This window comes from Halichoeres trimaculatus, unplaced genomic scaffold (assembly GCF_033239565.1).
Source record: "Halichoeres trimaculatus isolate MK-OKI-2021-1 unplaced genomic scaffold, fHalTri1.1 fHalTri1_scaffold_8, whole genome shotgun sequence".
NCBI lineage: Eukaryota > Metazoa > Chordata > Actinopteri > Labriformes > Labridae > Halichoeres > Halichoeres trimaculatus.
In genome coordinates this window covers 22324095-22345522 of record NW_027437186.1, presented here as the reverse complement: position 1 = coordinate 22345522, position 21428 = coordinate 22324095, and the positions used below count along the sequence as shown (strand labels likewise).

At 38.8% G+C, this 21428-nt stretch overlaps 1 protein-coding gene across 4 annotated transcripts in view; it reads left to right on the top strand.

The window, feature by feature from the left end:
- The window catches only part of phactr2 (phosphatase and actin regulator 2), a 41532-nt gene continuing 20104 nt past the window's right edge, over positions 1-21428 (top strand). For 2 of the 4 annotated variants that reach the window (XM_074676355.1, XM_074676352.1), the window contains exon 1: positions 1-156. In XM_074676355.1, coding sequence (XP_074532456.1) covers positions 15-156 — 142 coding nt within the window. In that variant the 5' untranslated portion in view covers positions 1-14. Of the gene's footprint in view, positions 157-6743; positions 6840-15338; positions 15616-21428 lie in introns of those variants that run through there. The other 2 variants (XM_074676354.1, XM_074676353.1) reach the window with 2 other exon arrangements.

Here is a 21428-nt window from a genome sequence, read left to right as displayed (position 1 = left end):
CAGAAGTGTAAACCATGAAGGAGGATGAGGAGGGAGACTCTCACCGGGAGATGAAGCATTTCCCTCTGCTGTGGTCTCATCCCAGGCGTCGCTCTCACAGTGACACCTCAGGATTTCGCTCCAGGGTGCTCACCAAGCTCCGAGGGGCCCACTCAGGTAGGCTCAAAAAGCAGAGTTTTTACTCTGTGCCACCATGCACAGCTGAAAATGTAGATGCCCTCATGAAATCTTGAATTAAGTTCAGAAACTTAACTCCAATTCATATGGTGCTGTTGAATCCTTGTATAAATTGAGAAATCTGTCATGTGTGTTGGTAGTCAGTCAGGTTTTAATACTCCATTAGACAATGTCTGGCTTGTGTTCTGCTGCTGCAAGTTTAACTAGTTACATTTGGCACAAATTCATTTCTATGTGACTCAACAGCAGCAGTAGCTTCCTGCTGCCCTGCATAAGCAAACTTCCTCTCACACTTTGTGTCTTTCTTAAAACTTTCTCTTTAAGTCCAAATGAGTTGTACTGAAGCATCATGGTATTCTTTTTTCTTTATAATGCTGTTTTTTTAATACTGAACATTTGAACTATGGGTTATGTGCAGTATAAGTTGATAAGTGGTCTTTCCATGACTTAGTACATGCGGTCCTGTTCATATTTTTTTTGTGTTGTTTTTAATTCTTTTATTTTTTTGATACCTCGTATCACACCCTACCACATCCTATCATTTTAAACTGTTTCTATCATATGATGTCACGGACATTGTTACACCTTGGCCACAGTGTTAGCCATCTTCAGCTTCCTTTAATTTAAATGTCAGTCACAGTTTTACCGCCTGAAGCTGTTTGAGCCCCGACAGGCTCGTATTTTATTTCAGCATTTCAAACCACTTCCTCCAGCCTGCAGCGCTGCTCTCCACCCGACTCACACGCCTACACCTGCTCTGACATGTGCTGCAGCCATGGAGTTTATTAATAATACACCGCTCTGCACTAGGGCTGGCTTGTTCTGCAATCTGATTAATTTATTATAAGATTATGGTTATGTTTACACAAGAAGTTGTAGTTCTTCTTGTGTCCAGGAAGTTGTCTGTGTTTATGGTAAAGTTGTAATTACAGGAAATGATCGTGGAGGGAAGCAGTTAGAAAATTAAGAAGTGCAGAGTTGCTGAAGTTTCCTGCCTGTCTGGATCAGGAGCATCATGATTTAACCCCCCCAAAAAGAGTAACTCATTGGCTAAGAAGCTAAACTTTAAACAGTATATCTCAAACTAACAGCATTGTCTTGATGCTAATCTTCATAATGACACAGCTTAAGATCAAGTTAAGGTTTAGTCTGTGGGTGAGAAATTGTTGGAGTAGAACGGTGTGTTTTCAAAACAAGCAATAGGGGGAGTCATTGAACCTTTTTGAACACAGAGACAGGAGACACTGCGCAGGAGCAGAGTGAAGCTTCAACAGCAGCCAAACGGAGAAGACATTATTTTTATTTACTTAGGGATGGAAACAGACTTTTACGGGAGGTCTGTACAGAACAAGAGGCATTTCTTAAAATGAATGAAAGAATTTTAAAAAATGCAGCTCATAGTCTCAAGATATGAACTCCAAAAGAGGTCTTTGAAGCTTAAACCTGAACAGTAGTGACAGGAGCACAAACAGATCATCCTAGTTTTACCTTTCTTTAGGTCCACCTCGTTTATTTTCTGGATGAAAATGTTCAAAATGTTCTAAAAACAGGGACTTGGTGTATTGCTTTTTTTTTAAGAAACTAAGTTCACAGTGCTTTATAAACACTATACGTATACATATACTCGGCCCTGTATGAGCTCAGATGAAGATAGTAACTGCATCAGATCCTGTTCAATAGCCGTGCATTAAGGTTTTATCATGTTGATGATATCGGTAATTTAGATTTCCTCTCAATGCTCTGTTCTAAAAATAACCCTGTGCACTCTCACATGTGCATCAGAGTACGTGCTTAAAAAGAAATCAGTTGTATTCAGGCTGAGAAGCTACTTTGCTGTTTGTTGTAAATAGCATGCTGTCGGCCAGATGGGTACTGTTTGGCTCTTGTAATTACATAGTCAGAGAAACAGAGAGAGAAACAAGAGGAAGAAGAGAAACAATAGCAAGAGCAGAGGGGCAAGAGGGGAAGGCTGGAAAGGGAGGCCAAGTTGTGTTAAATTGGTAACAATAAGTGACAACAGAGGAGATAGATAGTGCAAAAAAGTAACGAGTGAAGGGAGAGTGATGAAAACAGCAAAGAAGGAAATAAGGCATAAGGGAGGATTTGAGGACAGGATGATGATTGGGAGAGGACAAATGGAAAGACTGAAAAGAGGAGGATACAGAGAAGTGTCAGCTTACTGGTACACTCTTCTCGAAATAACATTGATTACAGACCCTTTTAGACTGCAATAACTACTTGTTAAATGTCCTGCACTGCAGAGAGCAGCACTTCTTCATTACTGCCTGCACACAGTCTCAGTTCTAACACCACTGGAGCTATTTTAACAGCATTTCACATGTATGTCCCAAAAGTTCTGTCCATCCAGTAAAATACAAAATGAATAACCTTTAACCAGTATTGGAAATCAAGACCAAACAGAAGAAAATCTTAAAGTTTTGAGATGAAAATGTGTTGAGTTAAACTAGATTTACATAAGATTTACTCAAATCAAGAAATCAGCTGTGCATGATTTACAACACAAAAAATCTCTATTTTTCCATAAAACTTTTTGATCCCAGGTCTCCTAAACTCAGACTTAGGGTCAAATGTGTTTTGACATCTTTCAAAAGTCATTATTTATATGGAAACAAGGTCGACTCAGTGGTGACAATGTTGTAGAATGGCAGCAGTGAAGGAGGGTGCAGGGTATTTTAGATGATCTAATAGAGGCATCAGCTCAATATGAAATAATAATAATGATCCCCTTTTAAAGCAACATGCTAATGTTGATAGTGCAGGCTGTTCAAGAAGGGTCATACATGAGGCATGAGGCAAGCACATAAAATCATAAGTGACCCCCTTACACATCCCCATCTTCTACATCCTGAACACAAACTGATAAAACTTCAGGCAGGGTTGAGTAATGGACAGTTTTTTGGTCTTTTGTTATTGTACAGCCTATTGTCTTTCATACCATGTGTACCTTTGCATCATTAGAGACTCCTATATATGTGAGTATTTTGATCCTATACTACTATCTTTTTATAGTTGCCAGTCTTGAGTGTTGTTTTAATGGAACATCAGGATGCCCTGAGCTGTGCCTTCCTTTTGGACTAATGCCTGACGCAAAGTTCCCCCTTGAGGACAATAAGAAGTGATCTAATCTAATCTTAAAAGTTAAGATGATTCTAAGGGCTTACGTATTACAAGGGTTCTAAAAATAATAAATCATTCAAAGAAGAAAAGTGGCAGAGCCCAGTGTGATATCCTTTCATGGGGCCCAATATCACTCATAACTGTCCTTTTGGCTTTAGCAAGGACTCTTATCCTTTCAAGTCTTCTCAAAGACTATTTATTTTTGTAAGTCATTCTGAGCAAAATAGATCATAGAGCGGAGGATTATTTTGGATATGGCAATGATCCCCTCAGTGACATCTCAGTGAAGTGGAGGGGAACTCATTTTTTGCTGACATGACGGTTACTACTAATCTAGTCCAAATAAACAAGCTGTGAAGGCAGAAACAACAGATTTAAACTTTGAAATTAAGATAGAATTAAACCATAGACTACTTACTTACTTACTTACTACTTTTTATAGCAAAGGAGTGAAGGAACAATCAGAAATTGAAAATGATTTATTTTTAACCACAGTGGTGACCTGACCTATAACTACTGCGCGGTAATCATCAAGACCACTATAGTTCAGGTCCTCTTAACCCTAACAAAGTAATTATTCTAACTCGCAGCTTGATGCTTCCCCAGCCAAATAGAGTTAGTACATAGTAAATCTGCATAAAGCATACCTATATCTTAAAAATGACATAGCGCTGTCTTGCTGTGTGAAAAATAAAACCAGTTTTATTTTGAGCCACACTATGTCTCTGAGCAGTACCTGCTGTTGACTCCTCACAGTGTAAAACGTGATCTATTCTGCCTGTTTTTTTTTTTGGATGTACTTTAAGTGTTGTTCTCACATTAAATGGTGAGAAAACACTTTTAGACTTAATGTGTTTTTAATTATCAGCTGACCCTGTGAGGTGCTGGCTTTTACATGTTTTCACCTCATTTCCTTTGTGTGTGATTGTGTGTGTGTGGGTGTTGTTGGAGTCGATGAGCCAGTTGTTTTTCTCTTCATTTGTTGTTTGGACCACTCAAGTCTCTCTCCCCTTCTGTCTGTCTATCAGTAACTCTTTATGGTTACTCGCTCAGCCTTTAACTCAATTAATATTTGCTCAGGCGCTTCAGCAGCACATGAACATGTTAACAATGCACTGCACAGCTTCTAATAAGGCTATGTGTACAGACAATAGATGTATATGTGAAATGGAAACTTATAACTATTGGGTTAAAAATTAAAGACAGATAACCGGAGATTTATTTGTAACTAAAGCTGTAAACATGAAATTCTTGGCTTAAAAGAAGGAAAGGTTTAACACAGGCAAGATAATCAAATTCAGGACAATGTGAAATAACATCTCACAGAAGTAGGAACAGACTTAAAATACACAGATATTACAAACACAAAGCAGTGTGTGTCCAGACAGCTGTCTTTACAGTGTTTTTTCTCTTTCACATGCAAGTTGGATCACCCAGCATTAGAGCAACCCTTGCTTATTGAGGACATGTAACTGCTTTGAGGGGCTCTTCACAGTACTTGAGAGATCAGAAGTGTGTGTGTGTGTGTGTGTGTGTGTGTGTGTGTGTGTGTGTGTGTGTGTGTGTGTGTGTGTGTGTGTGTGTGTGTGTGTGTGTGTGTGTGTGTGTGTGTGTGTAAAGGGGGTGACAGAGACATAACCTAATAACCTAATGAATAACCATCCTGATTGTCTCATACTCTCCATCCTCTATCTCCACCCTCCACCTAAAGCTTTCTCTCTGTGTATGAGGTCATTTGAGGCTTTATTTATACTGATTTATTTAGTGTTGTTATAATAACTGATGTGTTTTTGATCTGTAAGGTAAACATGCTTTTTTCATCTCTGTGTGTCATTGTGAGCTGGTTCACCATTCAAGGGTCAAGGTTCCTTATCCATTTCTTACTCTGCTTGATTTTATTAAAAAAAAAAAATCATACTTACTGAAAGTTGTGATTTATGGTGTATATATAAAAAAAGCATTTTGATTAATTCAAAAGGTGTTGAAATAGCTTGGTTAACTATGGTTTATTTTTGTTTTAGCATTGTACGGTGATATTTATGTTTGTATGTGAAAAATTAATACCCATTTTCACAGGCTTATTGAAGACAGTTTCCACGATGACATTAAAAAAAAGAAACGTTTATTTTTATTATGATTGCTCATCAACTTTACTTATTTATTGGCTTAATTTTTTTTAATAGTACAAGAATAAACAATGAATGGTCCACTGAGATGACTTCTGCAAAATGACTGTAAATTTTTTTATATTTCTGTATAGCTTTGTCAAAATTGTGACTTCAATATTGTGGTTATGGTTCGCATTATATCTCCATAAAAGTAATGTAATGATACCATAGACTGTATGAAATAATAGACATAACAGCTACCTATGTGAATTTATACCCTTTAGAGCTCCCCCTAGTGACTCCTCGCAACATTGCTCATAAATTATGACAGAAATGGTGTTATGAACCAAAAACAAAAGACTGCCCCCTTCAAATCAAGAAAAGAATCTTTCCTGCTATGGACTTTTGGCTGTTTTATCACAAAGTAAAATGTACATTTTGGATAGTGGAAGGAATGTGATGATTAAACATCCAGTTTGCTTCTGTTTGTGCTTTGGTGGCACTTGCTCCCTAAGGCAGAACTTTGACATCGTATCTCACAATGGGTGAAAGCGAAAACATGTTGTTAATACAATAAGTAGGTTAAACCAGTAAAGCACTGGAACCTCAAGAATTTATGAAGACAGAAGTAAACAAAATTAAATGAGTTCTAACTTGAATGTGTCTAAAAGCTGTGTTGTAATGATACATTTGGAAGAAAAAAAACTGCTTTGTCACAGTTTGGCTTGATGCTGATTATCACTGCAGCCAGAAAGCATCAAATCACCACCAAACATGTAAGTGCGACTGCACTTAAGACTTCCATTTAACACTGTCTACTGCTTTATTACATCATTGATAATGTTGCAGTAAGGTCTGTTCATGTCTGCTGAAGATGAATGACTGCGATAAAAATATAAATAAGGAAAATAAGGAAAGGAAAATAAGAATAAAAATGGGAACTCCTGTCCTTTCTTTATTTCCTACGTCACTGTGGGACCCCAACGCAGGAGGGAGAGGGGAAAAACAAGATGAAGAAAAAATGGAGACAGGAGTCAGACTCAGCAGCCAGAGGAGGGAGGAAAAAACTTGACAGGCAGGGAGATGGGGATAAACGCAGGAGGAGATGCAGATTGGGAGGGAACTGAGATGGAAACAAACATTAACTTTTAATGCTCTTTATTGGAGTGAGGGGAGAGGAGAAGGGAGGGGTGAGTCTGTTGCAGACAGTGGAGGGAGGGAGGAAGGGAAGGAGGGAGGGAAGAGTGATGAAGTAAGGAAGTAGAGAGAGAACAGGAAGAGACAGGAGACAGTAAGAGAGGGAGGTGGAGTGTGTTGAGGAGGGAGGGAAGCAGAGAGAGGTAGTGTGTCGGGAAGAGGCAAGTATCAGCTCACACTGCTGATAATATTCCCTGGGTCAAGTCATGGAACATGACGGTGAGTTTTCTTCTATATAAAGCATCTTCCTCTTTCTCTCTGTTTGCTGCCTTCAGTGTTTTATTGTCTTTCTCTGTCTTTATTCACAGAAGGCATTTAAGACACATAGAGACATCATTTACTCTTGTCTTGAGCAGCTTTGTTTGCACCTGTTAGCTCAGTATTACTTTGATAGTGCTGTGAATCTTCCACATTTGTAACAAGATTTATGACTGCTTAAAGTATCTGTGTTTAGTTTCAGCCCATCTTTGTTAACACCGCTCAGTTAAACAGCTTTAAAGGAAGGTCATGGTGTGTTTTAACAAGCACATTAATCAGTGTGTGAGGCTTTGTCTGCTTTGCAATAGGAGCATCTGGCCATTGTTGACAGAGATCATTTGCTGCTCCTTTTGCCTGGTCTCATAATCTAAAATAAATATGTGCAATAGAGCCATGACAACAGCACAAAAGTCATGCATTATGTACAGGAACACTACTTTAAAAAGAACTAAGCTGTGTGCAATATTAATAAGATGCTAATGCTGCAAGCATAGAACACTTAATAACATTAAGGCTGGCAAGCTTACATCTTCACTTAACCAGGCTTCTGGTGTGCTGTGAGAGAGCATTTTGGCAATGCTTATGAGGCAGTGATGATTGTGTGCTTAACTTTAAAAGCAATTATAAGTTTGCAAGTGTGCCGTGGTTGCATCAGAGACAATGCCTCTTTTAATTGCAGCAACTTTATTTTGATTCATTTTTAAAGGGCAGGAAACAGCCAGGTGGAATTTGCTGGAAGCCATCATGGGTGTATTCGACTAAAACAACAATGATATGTTGGTGTCACAGCCAGAAGAATCAGACAGGCGGGCTATATTGGGCCTGTGTTATCTAATATAGTTTAATTACTGTTTGCAGAGGTTGTCATAACATATCACAGTGTTTAATTGGCGAAATCTGCTGTCGCTGTGTGTGTGAATGAAGTAAACCAGACATTCAAAGCAGAGATGAAACTCCAGTTGTTTTATTTTCTCTTTTAGACAGTTTAGACAACTTTTTTTTTTTATCCCAATGGGCAATTCTGATTTTGATTTTGCAGTAGGCTACACATATAACTACAAATTGCAAGAAGAGACAATAATGAACATAATATACATAAAATAAAAGTCATTTCATGACAGAGAGCACATCATACCAACGTAATATGTGCTTCTGTCTGCCCTTCTGTGTGGATATGTGATGTCGTTGCTGTTGTGGGTTTGTGGGGGAGAATTTTGCAAAGCAAAGCAGCATCTGTGTGTGTTGCATGTGAATGTAATATGATGCAGGGAGCGCAGGTGGTTGGACATAAAGCTCTTGTAAGAATTTTTTTACAGTATGTGTCATATTTTGTGCAACTGTGTGACTAGAGGGACTGGACCCCTTGCATAATGCCATATGACTAAATTAATTAACTTAAGAATGCACTGAACAGAAACCCAGGACAGAGTTGCTACATACATTTAGTTGTACAGAAGAAATTCCGATATATCCCAACTTCTGATAAAGTCTGAGCAATTGTGCCAGTCCTCAGATAGTAACTGTCCCTGTAAGGTATGTCTATAATTTCTCATACACACCTATTATTCATTATTTTTGGAGAGAACTATGTGTAAAAGCAACAACTTGTTGAGAAAATCTGGAAATTTCCTTGTCTGATCTGTGTTGCAAAAGTACTTCCTCTCCTATTTGGTGGTAATAACCACAGAAATCTTTGCACAGTTGCTGTAATCGCAAAGCAAATGTGTCAAAACGCGGAAAGGTCAACATGTGGTAGCGCCACAAACCCTTTTGAGCCATTTGGAAGTTGGCCAAAGCAACCGTCTTCAACCAATGACTGTCCATTTCCAGCTAAACCACACAGTCTCCATAAAAGAAATAGCACCCCAATACAGCCAAGCAAACACTGGTGACATGCTCTGAACAACTGTTTTAATGATTGTCAGTGACTCACCACAAAATGTGTCCCTATGGCCTTATATAGCAAAAATATGGAGGTGTAGATATAAATACAGGTTGCTGCTTGTTTACTGCCCTCATTCACTTTCCTCTTATGGCCTTGTAGCAAACACTTCTAAAACAACATCACAGCTTGTTTTCTCCAACACTCAGGGTCTGTAATCTAAGGATACTATTACATTTTCTCTGCAGCTGTTGTCTTTTGATTTTTATGAAAGACCTCGCACTACACCAACAATCTTTCCTCCATCTCCTTCTGTCCCCATCTCACTCCACCTCCTCTCCTCTCCAGCTCTCCGGCCGCCCGTCTGGCAGGATGTCAACTATTGATTTATACAGGCAACATTTCAGCAATGATGGCTGCTTATGGGTTGTGCCAAACAGAATACAACAAACAGGAGATCAGGTTACAGACAGGCTGGCAGGCATATGTGAGGAGGAAGAGGAATGAAAGGAACCGCGGCTGTATTGTTGCAATAAAAGCATAGTAAATAATATGAGGTCGATATCGCGTCATACAAAAAAGGTTTGATGTTATAAAGGCAGAGAAAATGGACAACTTTGCATCCTCTCGGTAAGGAGGCATAATTGATTTTTGATTGGTTTAAGGAGGTGTATAAAACCTTGTATTTACTGGGACAAGTTAGATCATGTGCTAGAACTGAATATTCCATTACAGTTTGGTTTATTATGTGCTGAAAGGAAAATACCCATTGCAACTTCTTCTCAAATTTATTTCATGCTCGTGATTAAAATCAGTCGGTGATCATAAGTTGGAAATCAATTAAACCTTATCCAACCAATTGGATAAGGTTTGATTTAAAAAACAGAATGTAAGAAACTAAAGTCCAGATTACGTTTGGTTTGGGTTCTAATCCAGACATCTGGATTAGGTTGGAAAATATTACTGCCAGTCTTTGAGTGTCCGCTTGAGGCTGGCTCTTGAACTACCAGAAGTCACCTACACACCAACCCCCCTCCCAAAAAAAAAATAAAAAAAATAAAATAAAAAATGTTTTCACAGCAACATCCAGCATATTCACAGTCTGGTACAAGCAATGTCTCCTGTCTGAATCGCGTCTGATTTTTTTTCTTCTAATTTTTGAAATTCGCTCAATCAGAGGCACAGCCCAGGTCACATGACTGACGGTTGCCCTATGGCTGTTAGTGCGGTGACTCCATGCCCGCCCCACTTCCAACAGAGCCACACCAATCAATTTGCTTCATTAATCTTTTTCAGAAACAAATGGCTGGCATCAGGGAGAAACGTCCATTTATTATTCATTCTATGGTCTGACCTTGAAAATGCTGTCAAAGTGTGATACTTTGTGTACTGTGTGTGGGATTAATCATATAAATCTGTCAATTGAGGCCCATCTTAGACCAGATGTTGCCATGATGATTATAGTTTACCAACTGCTATTTTAAAGTTGGTTAAGACTCCTGATTTTCAAGACATTTCCACCAAATTCATGGCCTAAAACTGCTGCATTTCTACCAAAATGTTGAGAGCCATCAGAAAAAAGATTGGACCTTGAGAATCCCAAGACCCTGGGGAACTGTCGATATTAGTTTTATGTCTGTAGAGCCATAAATGTGGCCAGGTCAAAAGATAAAAATGTCTGATCCTTCACTGATCTAAAAAAAAAAACTCAAGATTTATCATGGGAGTAAGTAGGGGGTGGGTTGAGTTTGTCCAATACTTGGCCTTTTTGTGACTAAGGCCTCCATCGTTTTGCTCCAAAAACCACTTTGACTGAAGCAGAACAAGATTGATTCTGTTTTGATGCCTCGTTTGAGTCTGTTGTGTGAAATATGTGGCTGTAGCAGCAGTATTTCCAGAAAGTGTCCAGGTTATTTTTCCCAGTTTTCCCACTTTGAAGTTTAAAACCCTTACTGTGAGCTTAGACATTTTGTCCAATACACACAATGTATGCAAATGGCTTAAGGAGCTGAACAACTTTATGACCTTTGAAGGGTCATTGTAAAGAAACTATGGACGCTACAAAAAAATTTGAAACCCACTGAAGAAAGCCAAAAGATGGCTAAATGAAGATTCTGGATGAAGGTATAACAGAACGAGAGGGTTTGAATGAGGCCAAAAAATGTCCTAAAGGGTGAAAATTCTGTAAACTCTGCGAAGTTTGTGCAGACTGTTGGCATACAGAGGTGTCTGGTCCTGCTCGCTTGAAAAAGTTAGCTGCTTCATAACATCTGGCAAATTATCCCAAATGGGATATGTGGTTGCAGTTTCAGCCTTTCAGCTTTGATTAAATTCTGAGATTAAACCCTGCCAAAAAAGTGAGTTTAATAAATAAATCAAGGAGAGGGTAAAAGGTCTCTGAAAAGTAGCACTTAAACAATTATTACCCCCGTGTTCCGCTGAGGCTACTACTTAATATTTGATGACTCCTTTCCTTTCCTCTGGCCCTCCTCCTCCCTGTCTCCACCTCCTTTCTTTTTGCTGTTCTGGTCAATGAAGAGGTCACACTCCCTCAGTTGATCTCTGTCATTTAGTGTCAGGACAAGCAAGACCTGGTTCCTGAAAAGTGTTACCTTAGCACTAAATTCCCTTACTCGAATTTTCCAGACTTTGGGAGTAACCCCAAAGAGCTTCATGTTAGGGATTGTGGATTTAGACAAGTTTACTCTTCTGGGGGGAATTTATGATACATCCCTCTCTGGGGTTAAAGATATCTTAGTTCCATGACAGGACAGATTATTGTTCCGATTTGAAGCAGACACTCATGACTAAAAAATTTATGACCAGAGCTGTCAGTTGTCCCTTTTTAACATCAATTAACTCATCAGAACTCAACTTTTCAAGAAAAACAACACTTGAAAAGAAAGTAGAATGATGCAATGGGAGTGCCAGGTAAGAAATCTGTGGCTGTTCTAGAAAAAGACATGTATTTTAATTTTCTAGTTTGACCATTGTTTCATCTGTTATAATGGAGGAGATGGGCTTTATGACCTGTTCTGTAGTCAATAACCTGCTTTCAGGTACATTTAGACTCATGTTTTAGAAATAAATTAGTACATTTATAGTTAAGACAGACTTTTCTACTATTTGATTTTACATTTTGTCAGACATTTTTGATCTCTGAATATGGATTCTAAAAGTAGAAACAAAACATTTGAGGACAAAAACTGGGGAACTGGTGTTTCAAAGATGTAACAAAAAGCCAGTTGGTCTTGATGTGCTGGATCATCTGCCCTAGTGACCTGTTAAATTTAGTGTAATCACAACAGTATTCCAAACTTTCTGTTAGCCTCCAACAAATTGGGTACAGAGTTGTGTTACATTCAGTTAATAGTATTGCCATCTGTCTAAAAAAAAACAGCCATTTCTCTGTCAACTTCACTGAGGACATCCATTCTCCTGTCCCCTCTGAAGTCTTTCACCTCTGCTTCGACTTTCTTGACATTAAACTGATTCACTTCTACTTAATCCACTTGTCAGAGACCAACAATTATGATTTACCCTAAACAGGAAGTGCAACGCCACAGAGTCTCACACCACCCCCTACATATCACACTTTTATTTAACCAGGAAGTCCCCTAAGATTTATTGGTATGGACACAGGGCAAGACATGACACCAATCATCAATTACTATGCTGTCAAAAATACACTGGTTTTATCTTTGTGTAAAATATGCTATAAAATACTAAATATAAATTCATTTAAATCAAACAAATAAAAAAATCAAATACACAATAAAATGGAACCAAGAACACTGAATTGAGCTTTTAAATCATCAATCATGACCTGATGTTTCTTCACAAGACACAACTGAAAACAATCTTCTTGTTAGTTTCAGTTGTGTACTTGACACTAGATGGCAGCCTTTGCCTTAATGGAAACCACTTACCTCTACATGAGGGCAGTTGTATTTGGCAGTGTCAAGCTGTGTGTTTGATTGTGTGTGGGTGTGTTTCTCTGAGTGTGTATGTGCACTGTCTGCTGTCTGGCAGCTCACTTCTGTCTGGCAAGGATCTGAACCGTCTCAACTGACACTTTGTTGACAGTGATGACGGATAAACCCCCCTCCTCCCTGCACCCTTCTCTGCCTCTGACGCTCTCAAACCTACACTCAAACACATTAGGCTACAGTTTTCCCCTCGTGCGCAGAGTCAGAGGTAGAGTGTTTGGCTCAGTCTGTTGCAGTCCTGTAAGCTCTTATGACTGATATTAAACATACTATTTCTCTGTTCGACTATCAAAGGATTAAAAGGCCATGATGACAAATTGTGATGGATTTCAGCCTTTGCTATGAAGCTTTCTGAATAAATTATGCTTAGAGACTGCTGAACTGACTGGCCCTGAGACCCAAACACTCTCCAGACCCTGGAATCATTCATTTACACATCATGGCCTGTAAGCTTATTATGTTGTCCCCTTGTGTGAAAGGTTTGTCGGTCCACAAAGCAGTTTTCAATGTGCCACTTTGAAAGCCTTAAATTTGAACTTAAAGACACTTTGCCTTTAAAAACACAACAAAACAAAACAAACAAACAAACAAACAAACAAAAAATGATGTTTTATAATTGAATTCAGGGCACCATGGAGGGTTTGAGGACACCACTATAGTCATTTCTCCTTAAACTGAAATTGTATCAACCAAAAAGTTAATTCAGGATTGGAAAAAATCTATAGCTCTTTTATTTAAAAAAGCTGCAGATTAAAAGGTAAGAGGGATCAACACCTTTTACCTTTTACAGCCATATCATCCTGCAGTCCCGTCTTATCTATTATTGCTTTCATGGATAAGACACGAGGTCTATTTGTGGAACGCTTTGACATCCAGGTTTGCACCACAGGATTAAAGTCTGCACATGCAAGGACCCAAGTCACAAAACAGTTGTAAGTGGTTCATATGAGCTAGAAAAAAGGGAATCCATCTCACATCAGTATTAGAAAATTTAAAGCAAAAACTGCAGTAACTAGTTTGACATTTTACTTTTAAGTACAGTACAATAGAAGTATAAAGTAAATGAGTGTGTGCATGATGAATACATCCTCAACTTGAGCCTCAGAATGTCAATTTTGAACAACTTGTAGTTAATTCCCTTGTATGTTAGTTTACTAACTGATGTCTTATAAATGACCACCTTTATCAGAGAGACCAACAAGTGCTCAAAACCATAAACTTATAGAGGTTGAGTGTTTCCTAACCTTGCCTTCCTTTTAGGAGGCATTCAAGAGGTACACAGACATGCTTGTACTAACAAGATACAACAGCACTGTTGACTCGAGAAAGGTTGCAGTTTGTTTGCACCAAAGCTGTTAGTTACATTAAGAGCAAATTGGTTTCGGTTAAATTACATAGCTGTGTTACATTTGTAATACAACAAAAGTTAATCGCATCTTATTTGGTAGATGTGTGGGTCCAGGTTGATGTTATTCAAGAGTGACATATTAGACTTTCGCAAGACATGCATTACATAAATATTTCTACAATTTACCTAGTGGCTGTATTTTTTAATGCAGTCTCTGATAAGATATCATTCCTAAACAGCTGCCAAGGTAAGGACTTTGATTATGTGGGTGATATGTCAGTCACACTGAAATAAAGCAGGTCATACTTTGCCCTTTACATGACAGTTATATTTAGAATGTATGAAATGTAATCCAGATCGGAAGAATATGTATGTTTAGAGTGGGAAAAATACAACCCTCTGCTATGTCACCTCAGGAAAGACTTGCTGGTTTCAGTAAATGTTATGATGCATGTGTTTGTAGGATAACATCTGCATGTTTACAAAAATCCGATATATGGAATCATATAAGCTTGTGGGTGCTTGCAGAAAAAAATAAGTTTGCATTTGTATCAGAAACAGGGATGGGCATTTTAAGCAGAAATATGATTCGACAGTCACCAGCCATCAGGAGTAGAGATCCTTTAATAACTGCAAAGTTGTTGCTGGTTAGTTGAATGTGAAAGGACAAGTTCCTACCTTTTCTCCTATTCTTTATTTGTTATGAAGGTTTTTGTCATTAATGCCACATTACAAAAAGGGGGAATTCAAATGAAAATTTTAACAATTCATCTTTAAGATGACTTAAAAGTCAGAAACCATTATATTCTCCTTCTTCTTCTTCTTCCTTAAAAAAGATTAAAGTATTACTCGGATATTCAAAAAAATATAAATCTGGTCAAGAATAAACAGAAAATATCATTGCAAACATCTAAAAAAATCTATTTTCTGCTATCAAAATAAGTTGTTGGATTTTTTTTTTTTTGGTTTGTAAGCTAAATAGAACGTGGATTTTCTCATACTTGATAAACCTGCAATATTCCAGTGTTTGCATGGTGCCTAAATCAGTCAAATTATCCCGGATACCCCAATAATAAACGTTTTTTTTATCATTTATTTGATGCACCTTTGTTACAGATCATATTCTTATAAAGAATACTGCAGGCTTTGTTGGGGGGTGTCGGTCCCCTGCACCCTTTGACCCCAGCAGCGCCTCTAAACCGGCCAAAGGACCGAGTGGCATTCTTCAGCTGCTGGCAGGAGGAGGAAGAGGTGGGAGGGGAAGTTACGACGTAGTACAGACCCACAGTCAGTCAGTCAGTCAGTGAACCAAGTTTCCAGCGACTCAGCCCTCACGGTCTCCAACTTTCTACGATATGAGCTCATTCAGCAGCTGTGGTGTGGAGTTAAGCGGTGGCAGGAGTCCGTGATAGTGGGTATTTTGGTTGCGGAGGGCGGGCTCGGTCCGGCCCGGTGCAGCTCAGGAGAAGCAGAATATGGGTCAGACTGCTGTGTCTGCCGTGTCTCAGGCTGCGAGCGGTGAGTGTGTGTACAGACTGTGTGGAGCACTCCCTCCCTGTTTCCCTCTCTCACACACACATTCCGCTATCTTTATCAGGATGTCTGCTGGGTTTCTTTTGTCTTTAACATGTTTTATCGAATAACTAAACGGAACTTCCTCAAAACTTAACTGAAACAACGCGCTGGATGGTTTCATGCTAATAGGAAGTTAGCTAACATGAAGTGTGTTAGATCAATAAAAAATGTTTATTTCATTTTTACAAGAGCCTGTTTCTAAATGTAGCTCTGGTTGGTTTCCTTACTTATGTAAAACTAATGAACTAGCCAGTGTTAAAGCTGCAAGGTGTGTTGTGTAACCAAAGAGTTGTTTATAAGGCTGCATTGTTGCTGCTGCTGGGTAATGAAGTGTACTGTTTGATGTGAGTTTATGTATTTAGCAGCCAGTTTGACATGAGTCCAGAGGAGCTGAAGGAGAACAGCTTAATTCGTTTTTTCTACAGAAGTCCCAAAATTAAGCAGAAGGTTGTCTGAAACCTGTGAATATATATCAAGTTCACTGCCAGGTCCTCTTTAACTGTCATTAAAATCTCAACAAGTGAGGCTTCGAGGACCTAAACCTACTAATATTTCTTGTATAGGTGCTTTCCATTGTGTGCTTCATTTATCTCAACAACAATCTAAAAAACATTCTCTAGCATTCACTGCAAATATCAAAAAATTTTGACCTGCTAAAAAGGGTGTTCGCTTTTTTTTTAAATTTAAAGTAGTTAGAACAATTAATTTACTGTGAAAAGTTAATTCCAATCAATCACACCAAACTGTTGATTGATCCTTGTTTATTGGACCGACTGTCTTTGTTCAGCCGGCTCAGGAAAGGACCTTTGTTCGTTCTTGGTTGAGATTTGACAGTGGATTTTTTTCTATAAGTAGGCGTGTGTTTGAGGTTTAGCTATAGTGGTTATTTCAACAAGCAGCTCTCAGATGGCCATTGTTGGTGCAAGCATCACTTTAAACCCTGAGTAGATCTCGTTTTCATTCATTTGATATGTCATTCAACCAGGTGACTGTTTTGTCTGATGCTGAAGATCACTTTATAATCGGTAAAGAAATAGCTTGACCAATAAGTTGTGAAAAAAATACTTGTTGTACCAGTTATTGAGAGTATATAGGTTTGATTGTCAATTTAGAGTCCTCTACACATCACCACATCATTCTAAAACCTTTCTGTAGAGTACAGATTGGAGGGAAGTGATGCTTTGACTTGGTTGCAAATTTCCCAAGCAGTTACTTTAAGCTACACCAAGGTTAAACACTTTCTAATTGAGTTGTGCTTTTCTGGATTTCATGATAAGAGTGCAGAGACTTGGTTAATGTGTATCTTTGAAGAAAAATAACTCCAACTTGTTGGCTATACATACCTGGGATTGAAAGAACAGTCATTTCTGCCAGATAAATTCACTGCTTTATTGACACCTGGCAAGCATGATAAGAAAATATTTGATTACAATATTAAGTGTGATCAAGTAACAGGTGTCCAAGAGTCTGTATGATCAATGAGTTTCTGTCTGTGTTGCTATTCGGTATACCTGTAGGTGCAACACATTCCTCCTTAGTGTCAAAATATTTGCAAGACACAATTATAATCATGAAGGCACCAGTTGATCTGAAGACAGCTGATAGCTAGCTTTATCTTCACCTGACAGCACTGAGATAAGGTGAAAGCAGGGCCTCCATCCCACATTTAAAATGTTTTAATGCTAAATGAGAAAGTGATGCTGCTTTGCCTCTAATTCATAATCACAGTGTTCAGACTCCTGTTGTGTGTTTTATACAAATTCTGATGTTGTAAAAACAACTTCTGTGCAGGTGTAGGTAACAGTTTGTTTCTCGTTACATTGGTTTACGCTGGAATTTCAGTTGTTAGGAGGGGTATTCACCACGACATCATGATCGGACAATATTGATTTATTTATTTAAAAAGAGAGTACATACTAATGAATATTTCAGCACAGCGTCAATATGGCTATGCCAGAGGTAGCCATGAGGCAAATTTTCATAAGTAGTCCCTGGAATATTGGAGCAGAGTTCATAACAATAGAAAAAGATGCAGAATACAGATTTAATACACCCTGATGGAATGAAAATAAAACACAATAAGCTAAAATAATCACCAACATAAAAAGTGCAAAAGAGCTCTTAAAGCGCTATATATACATATATCCTTTAAAAATGATACTGTGTATGCTGTTATCAAAAAGTCAACCACCATATGATCTTATCTTTTTCAAAACATGAGCTTTATACAACAAAATCAGACCCCCAAAAAAACAAAGATTTGTCAAAATTACATGTACATTTTTACAGAACTCTTCCAAACATTTGAATAAAAGATAAGAGATGTGTCTTAGCCTGCCACTGTAGAAGTGAACTCATGCTAAAAGTACCTGCGTGGATATTGTTATACCTAAATGCTGACCAATAAGATGTGAACCTTATCTTAAGTTTCTGACTTTGTGCCAGCACAGGAGTGGGTGAGAAACTGCTGCACCTCTCTGCTTGCAAATGTTTTTTATCTTCCATTCCTAGTCTTAGGTCCATCATCCAGCCTTTAAATGTAAACATTTCACATTTGTTCTCATTTTTATGGGGAAGCTGTAAGGCAGTGAGGTACAGGAAGCCACAAAGAACTCCGGATGAAGACAAAACTGGATCTTTTTACGATGCTGTCAGCATTTGAGTAAAACTCAAACTGTTTTGTAGCTCACTTAAGCCAACATGTATAGGAACCTGGAGCTATAATTATGATGTATATAGTCTGCATGGCTGCATTATGGCTTACATAATAACACTATGATGTGCTATAAAATGTACTGTACTAAGAGCAGGATAAGGAAGTGACTTAGTCTGGTCTTATTGAAAGATCATTAACGTAAACTGATATCCTCTCAGCCTCTTTGAGCTATATCTGTGTGGTAAAACACCACTCTTAAGGTAAGCCTTCTGTTTGGTTTCTTTTTGCTTGTTACTCAACCCAAGCCGTTTGGTCCTGTGAGTATCATGAGTTTAGCAGTACTATGTTTGTCTGGCCTACATTGGAGAAAGTTTTGGAAGAAATGACCAAAGTGTTAAAACCTCAGGCTGTGCCCGGTGCCGCCCCTCCCTTAGATCTGTCCAACACACTGCAAGAAGTTTTTTTTTCTACTTCTCTTCCTTCCCCATTTTTGTCCTCTCCTCTTCCCCGCAGTTTCTTTTACCCAACCTCCTTTTCCACATTTGTCCACATTTGTCCTTCCCTCCCCATTTTCTCCTCTCTTTTGTGTCTCTCTCACTCTTCATCCCTCTTCATCTCTTCATGACGTCTTCCTCTTCCCTCTCTGGGGACTTGCAGAGAAGGAAGGAAGCCTCTCCCTTTCCCCTCCTACTCAACACATGTTCCAGCTGTAACGTCTGTAAAAGCATAGTGGCTTTGTCATACGCTGTTACTTAAACTCCACAGTATGTGCCGTAGTGTTTCTGCTGTGATGGGGATGTATTCCTCAAAACAATGCTCACAGTTCATATCATGAGTCCTGTTTGTGATTACTTAATTAAGATGTCTGCTTTGTCTCAAGTTGTATTTCTGATGATACAATTTATTCAACAACTGCTATGTATCCAAATCGTGACTCACTCCTCTAGCATGGCTTGGTGAGTCATCTTTTTTCAGCCAAAATCCCTTGGTGTGAAATCCAGGGAGTCAGTCAGCAGTTGTTAAGTGAAATGTTGCAGCGTTAACTGGGTTGGAGACATGTTGGTTTAGACAGAACAAGCTGAAGTTTGATTGAATCCTGTTGCTTTACCTGAATTGATGCCATTAATGCTAACTTGCCGACATTGCACTTCTTGTGTTTCAAAATGTTCTTGAACTTTACTCTTTTTCTCTGTGGAGACTATTTTTCTTTGCTTGCGACTTCTGCAAGTTGTTTTTCCAATAATTATAATTCATGCTGTCAGTTTCTTTTGTGGCAGATAGTTGTTTTCTGAATTTGATGTGGTTAAATGTTCAGCAGCTTTGGGTGTGGTGCCAAACTCTACATCAAAAGATGAGTGTTGAAAATCAGTTTTATAGACCAAAAACACTGTAGTTAAGATTTGGTTAGATTCAGGCCCTAAAGAACAAATTGGTGAGTTTAAGGGAAGATCATGGACTTTGGGTTAGAATGAATACTTTATTTCTGTTAAGGTCACAGAAAGAAGTTTATCAGCATGGTTAGATGAAATATCAAGATCAAGGGGTCACAACATTGACAGTCAGAGAGCAACAGTCTGTTTCCTGTATGTATTTTTGAGTCACCATCTTCTACCTCACCCCCAAATTTTCCCATGAGGGAGTAACAATCAGATTGAAAGCAGGCAGTGTCACACCACAACATTTACAGACATACCACCTGCATGTTACTGAACACATTTTTTATCATGACTAAAACATAGTGAAGTAAAAAGAGGAATCTTTATGTTCATTTAGTCCCTCTTTTACATGTTGTGAAATGATGACTGTTTGGTACTTCCATGATGAGGTAACAAACATTATTTCAATTCCTGATACCATTGACTAAAACAACATCAGCCCCTTCCCTACTTGAAATCTTATACCTCAAATACCTACAGTCTGTTTCCCCTCCATTGCGTGTTGACTGCATTTTTGCCAGCTGCTTCAGTCCGGCAAGCTGCATGACTGACAGACAGCTGGAGTCGCAAGACCGAGGAGTTCCCGCACTTCCCACTCCATTGATAAGTCTTTCTTCATTCATGTTGGGCCGTAAAAACTAAAACCTATTTACTCCTGGTTTGGCTCTGCTCATTATGTCTGTTTGTTGTGGTGGTAAAGCTAAAAACGATTTGTTTTTTGACACGGTTTGTTTTATTTTGAAAGTCACTGAGTGTTTTCAGGTAGTTCCCGTCCACGACTTCCTATCCTGTTCAATCTTCACTACACTGAATTTATGCACTACAGCTGAAGCGTCGGGCAAAAATAGGATGGCTGCGTATTGCCTTCAACCTGTTGGACCAGCCTCGCCGCAACCGAGTGGAGTCTGTGTAGGTTGTATGATTGACTTGAACGGAAACCTATCTGATCTGCGGTGACGGAGTGGAGACAGACTGGAGACGCATATGGTGTATTTCAGCTGTTAACCTAAAGCCAGCTTATATTACATCAGGACATGCAGTCCAACATCCGTCCCAATTAAGTGCCAGTAAAAAACAGCTAAGTCCCCACAGATCATATGCCTGGGTGATAAACCAAACAGGAAATCAGACATGAAAACAGAGTATGTGGTCATTTCAAAATAAAGCACCATATTCTGGCTCCTGGTCGTAAATCTCATCCTTGTTTATCAGAACTAAGCTACTGGCACTTAGCCAGAAGTTATCAGCAGGTCAGATCCAGAGGAAATGCGTTAACCTTGCAGGTGCAAAACACAATTCTACATGACACAAAACATTCTTTTGTTAAGGACACAACCAGAAAGGAGAAGGTTTGGACTGAACTGGCTAAAGTTTTGGAAGGGCCAGGTGAGTTTAACATACTAATGAATTAAAATGCTGTATATTGTCATGAGTAGGATTCCTGCAGGAATATGTCGTTCCTTTGTGATCTTGTGATCTCGGATATCCAGCTGCCATAGGTACTGTGCTGCACTCCAGGGATGAATCCACCATGATTTGGCGAACGCCCAAAAACCAAGCTTAGATATGTCAAGCATTTTGCAGCCACATCCGACCTGTGGTCAAGTCGGAGCCCTGTATGAGCCTGTTTATACTTGAAGGGTTACAAGGGATTTTTCTACTTT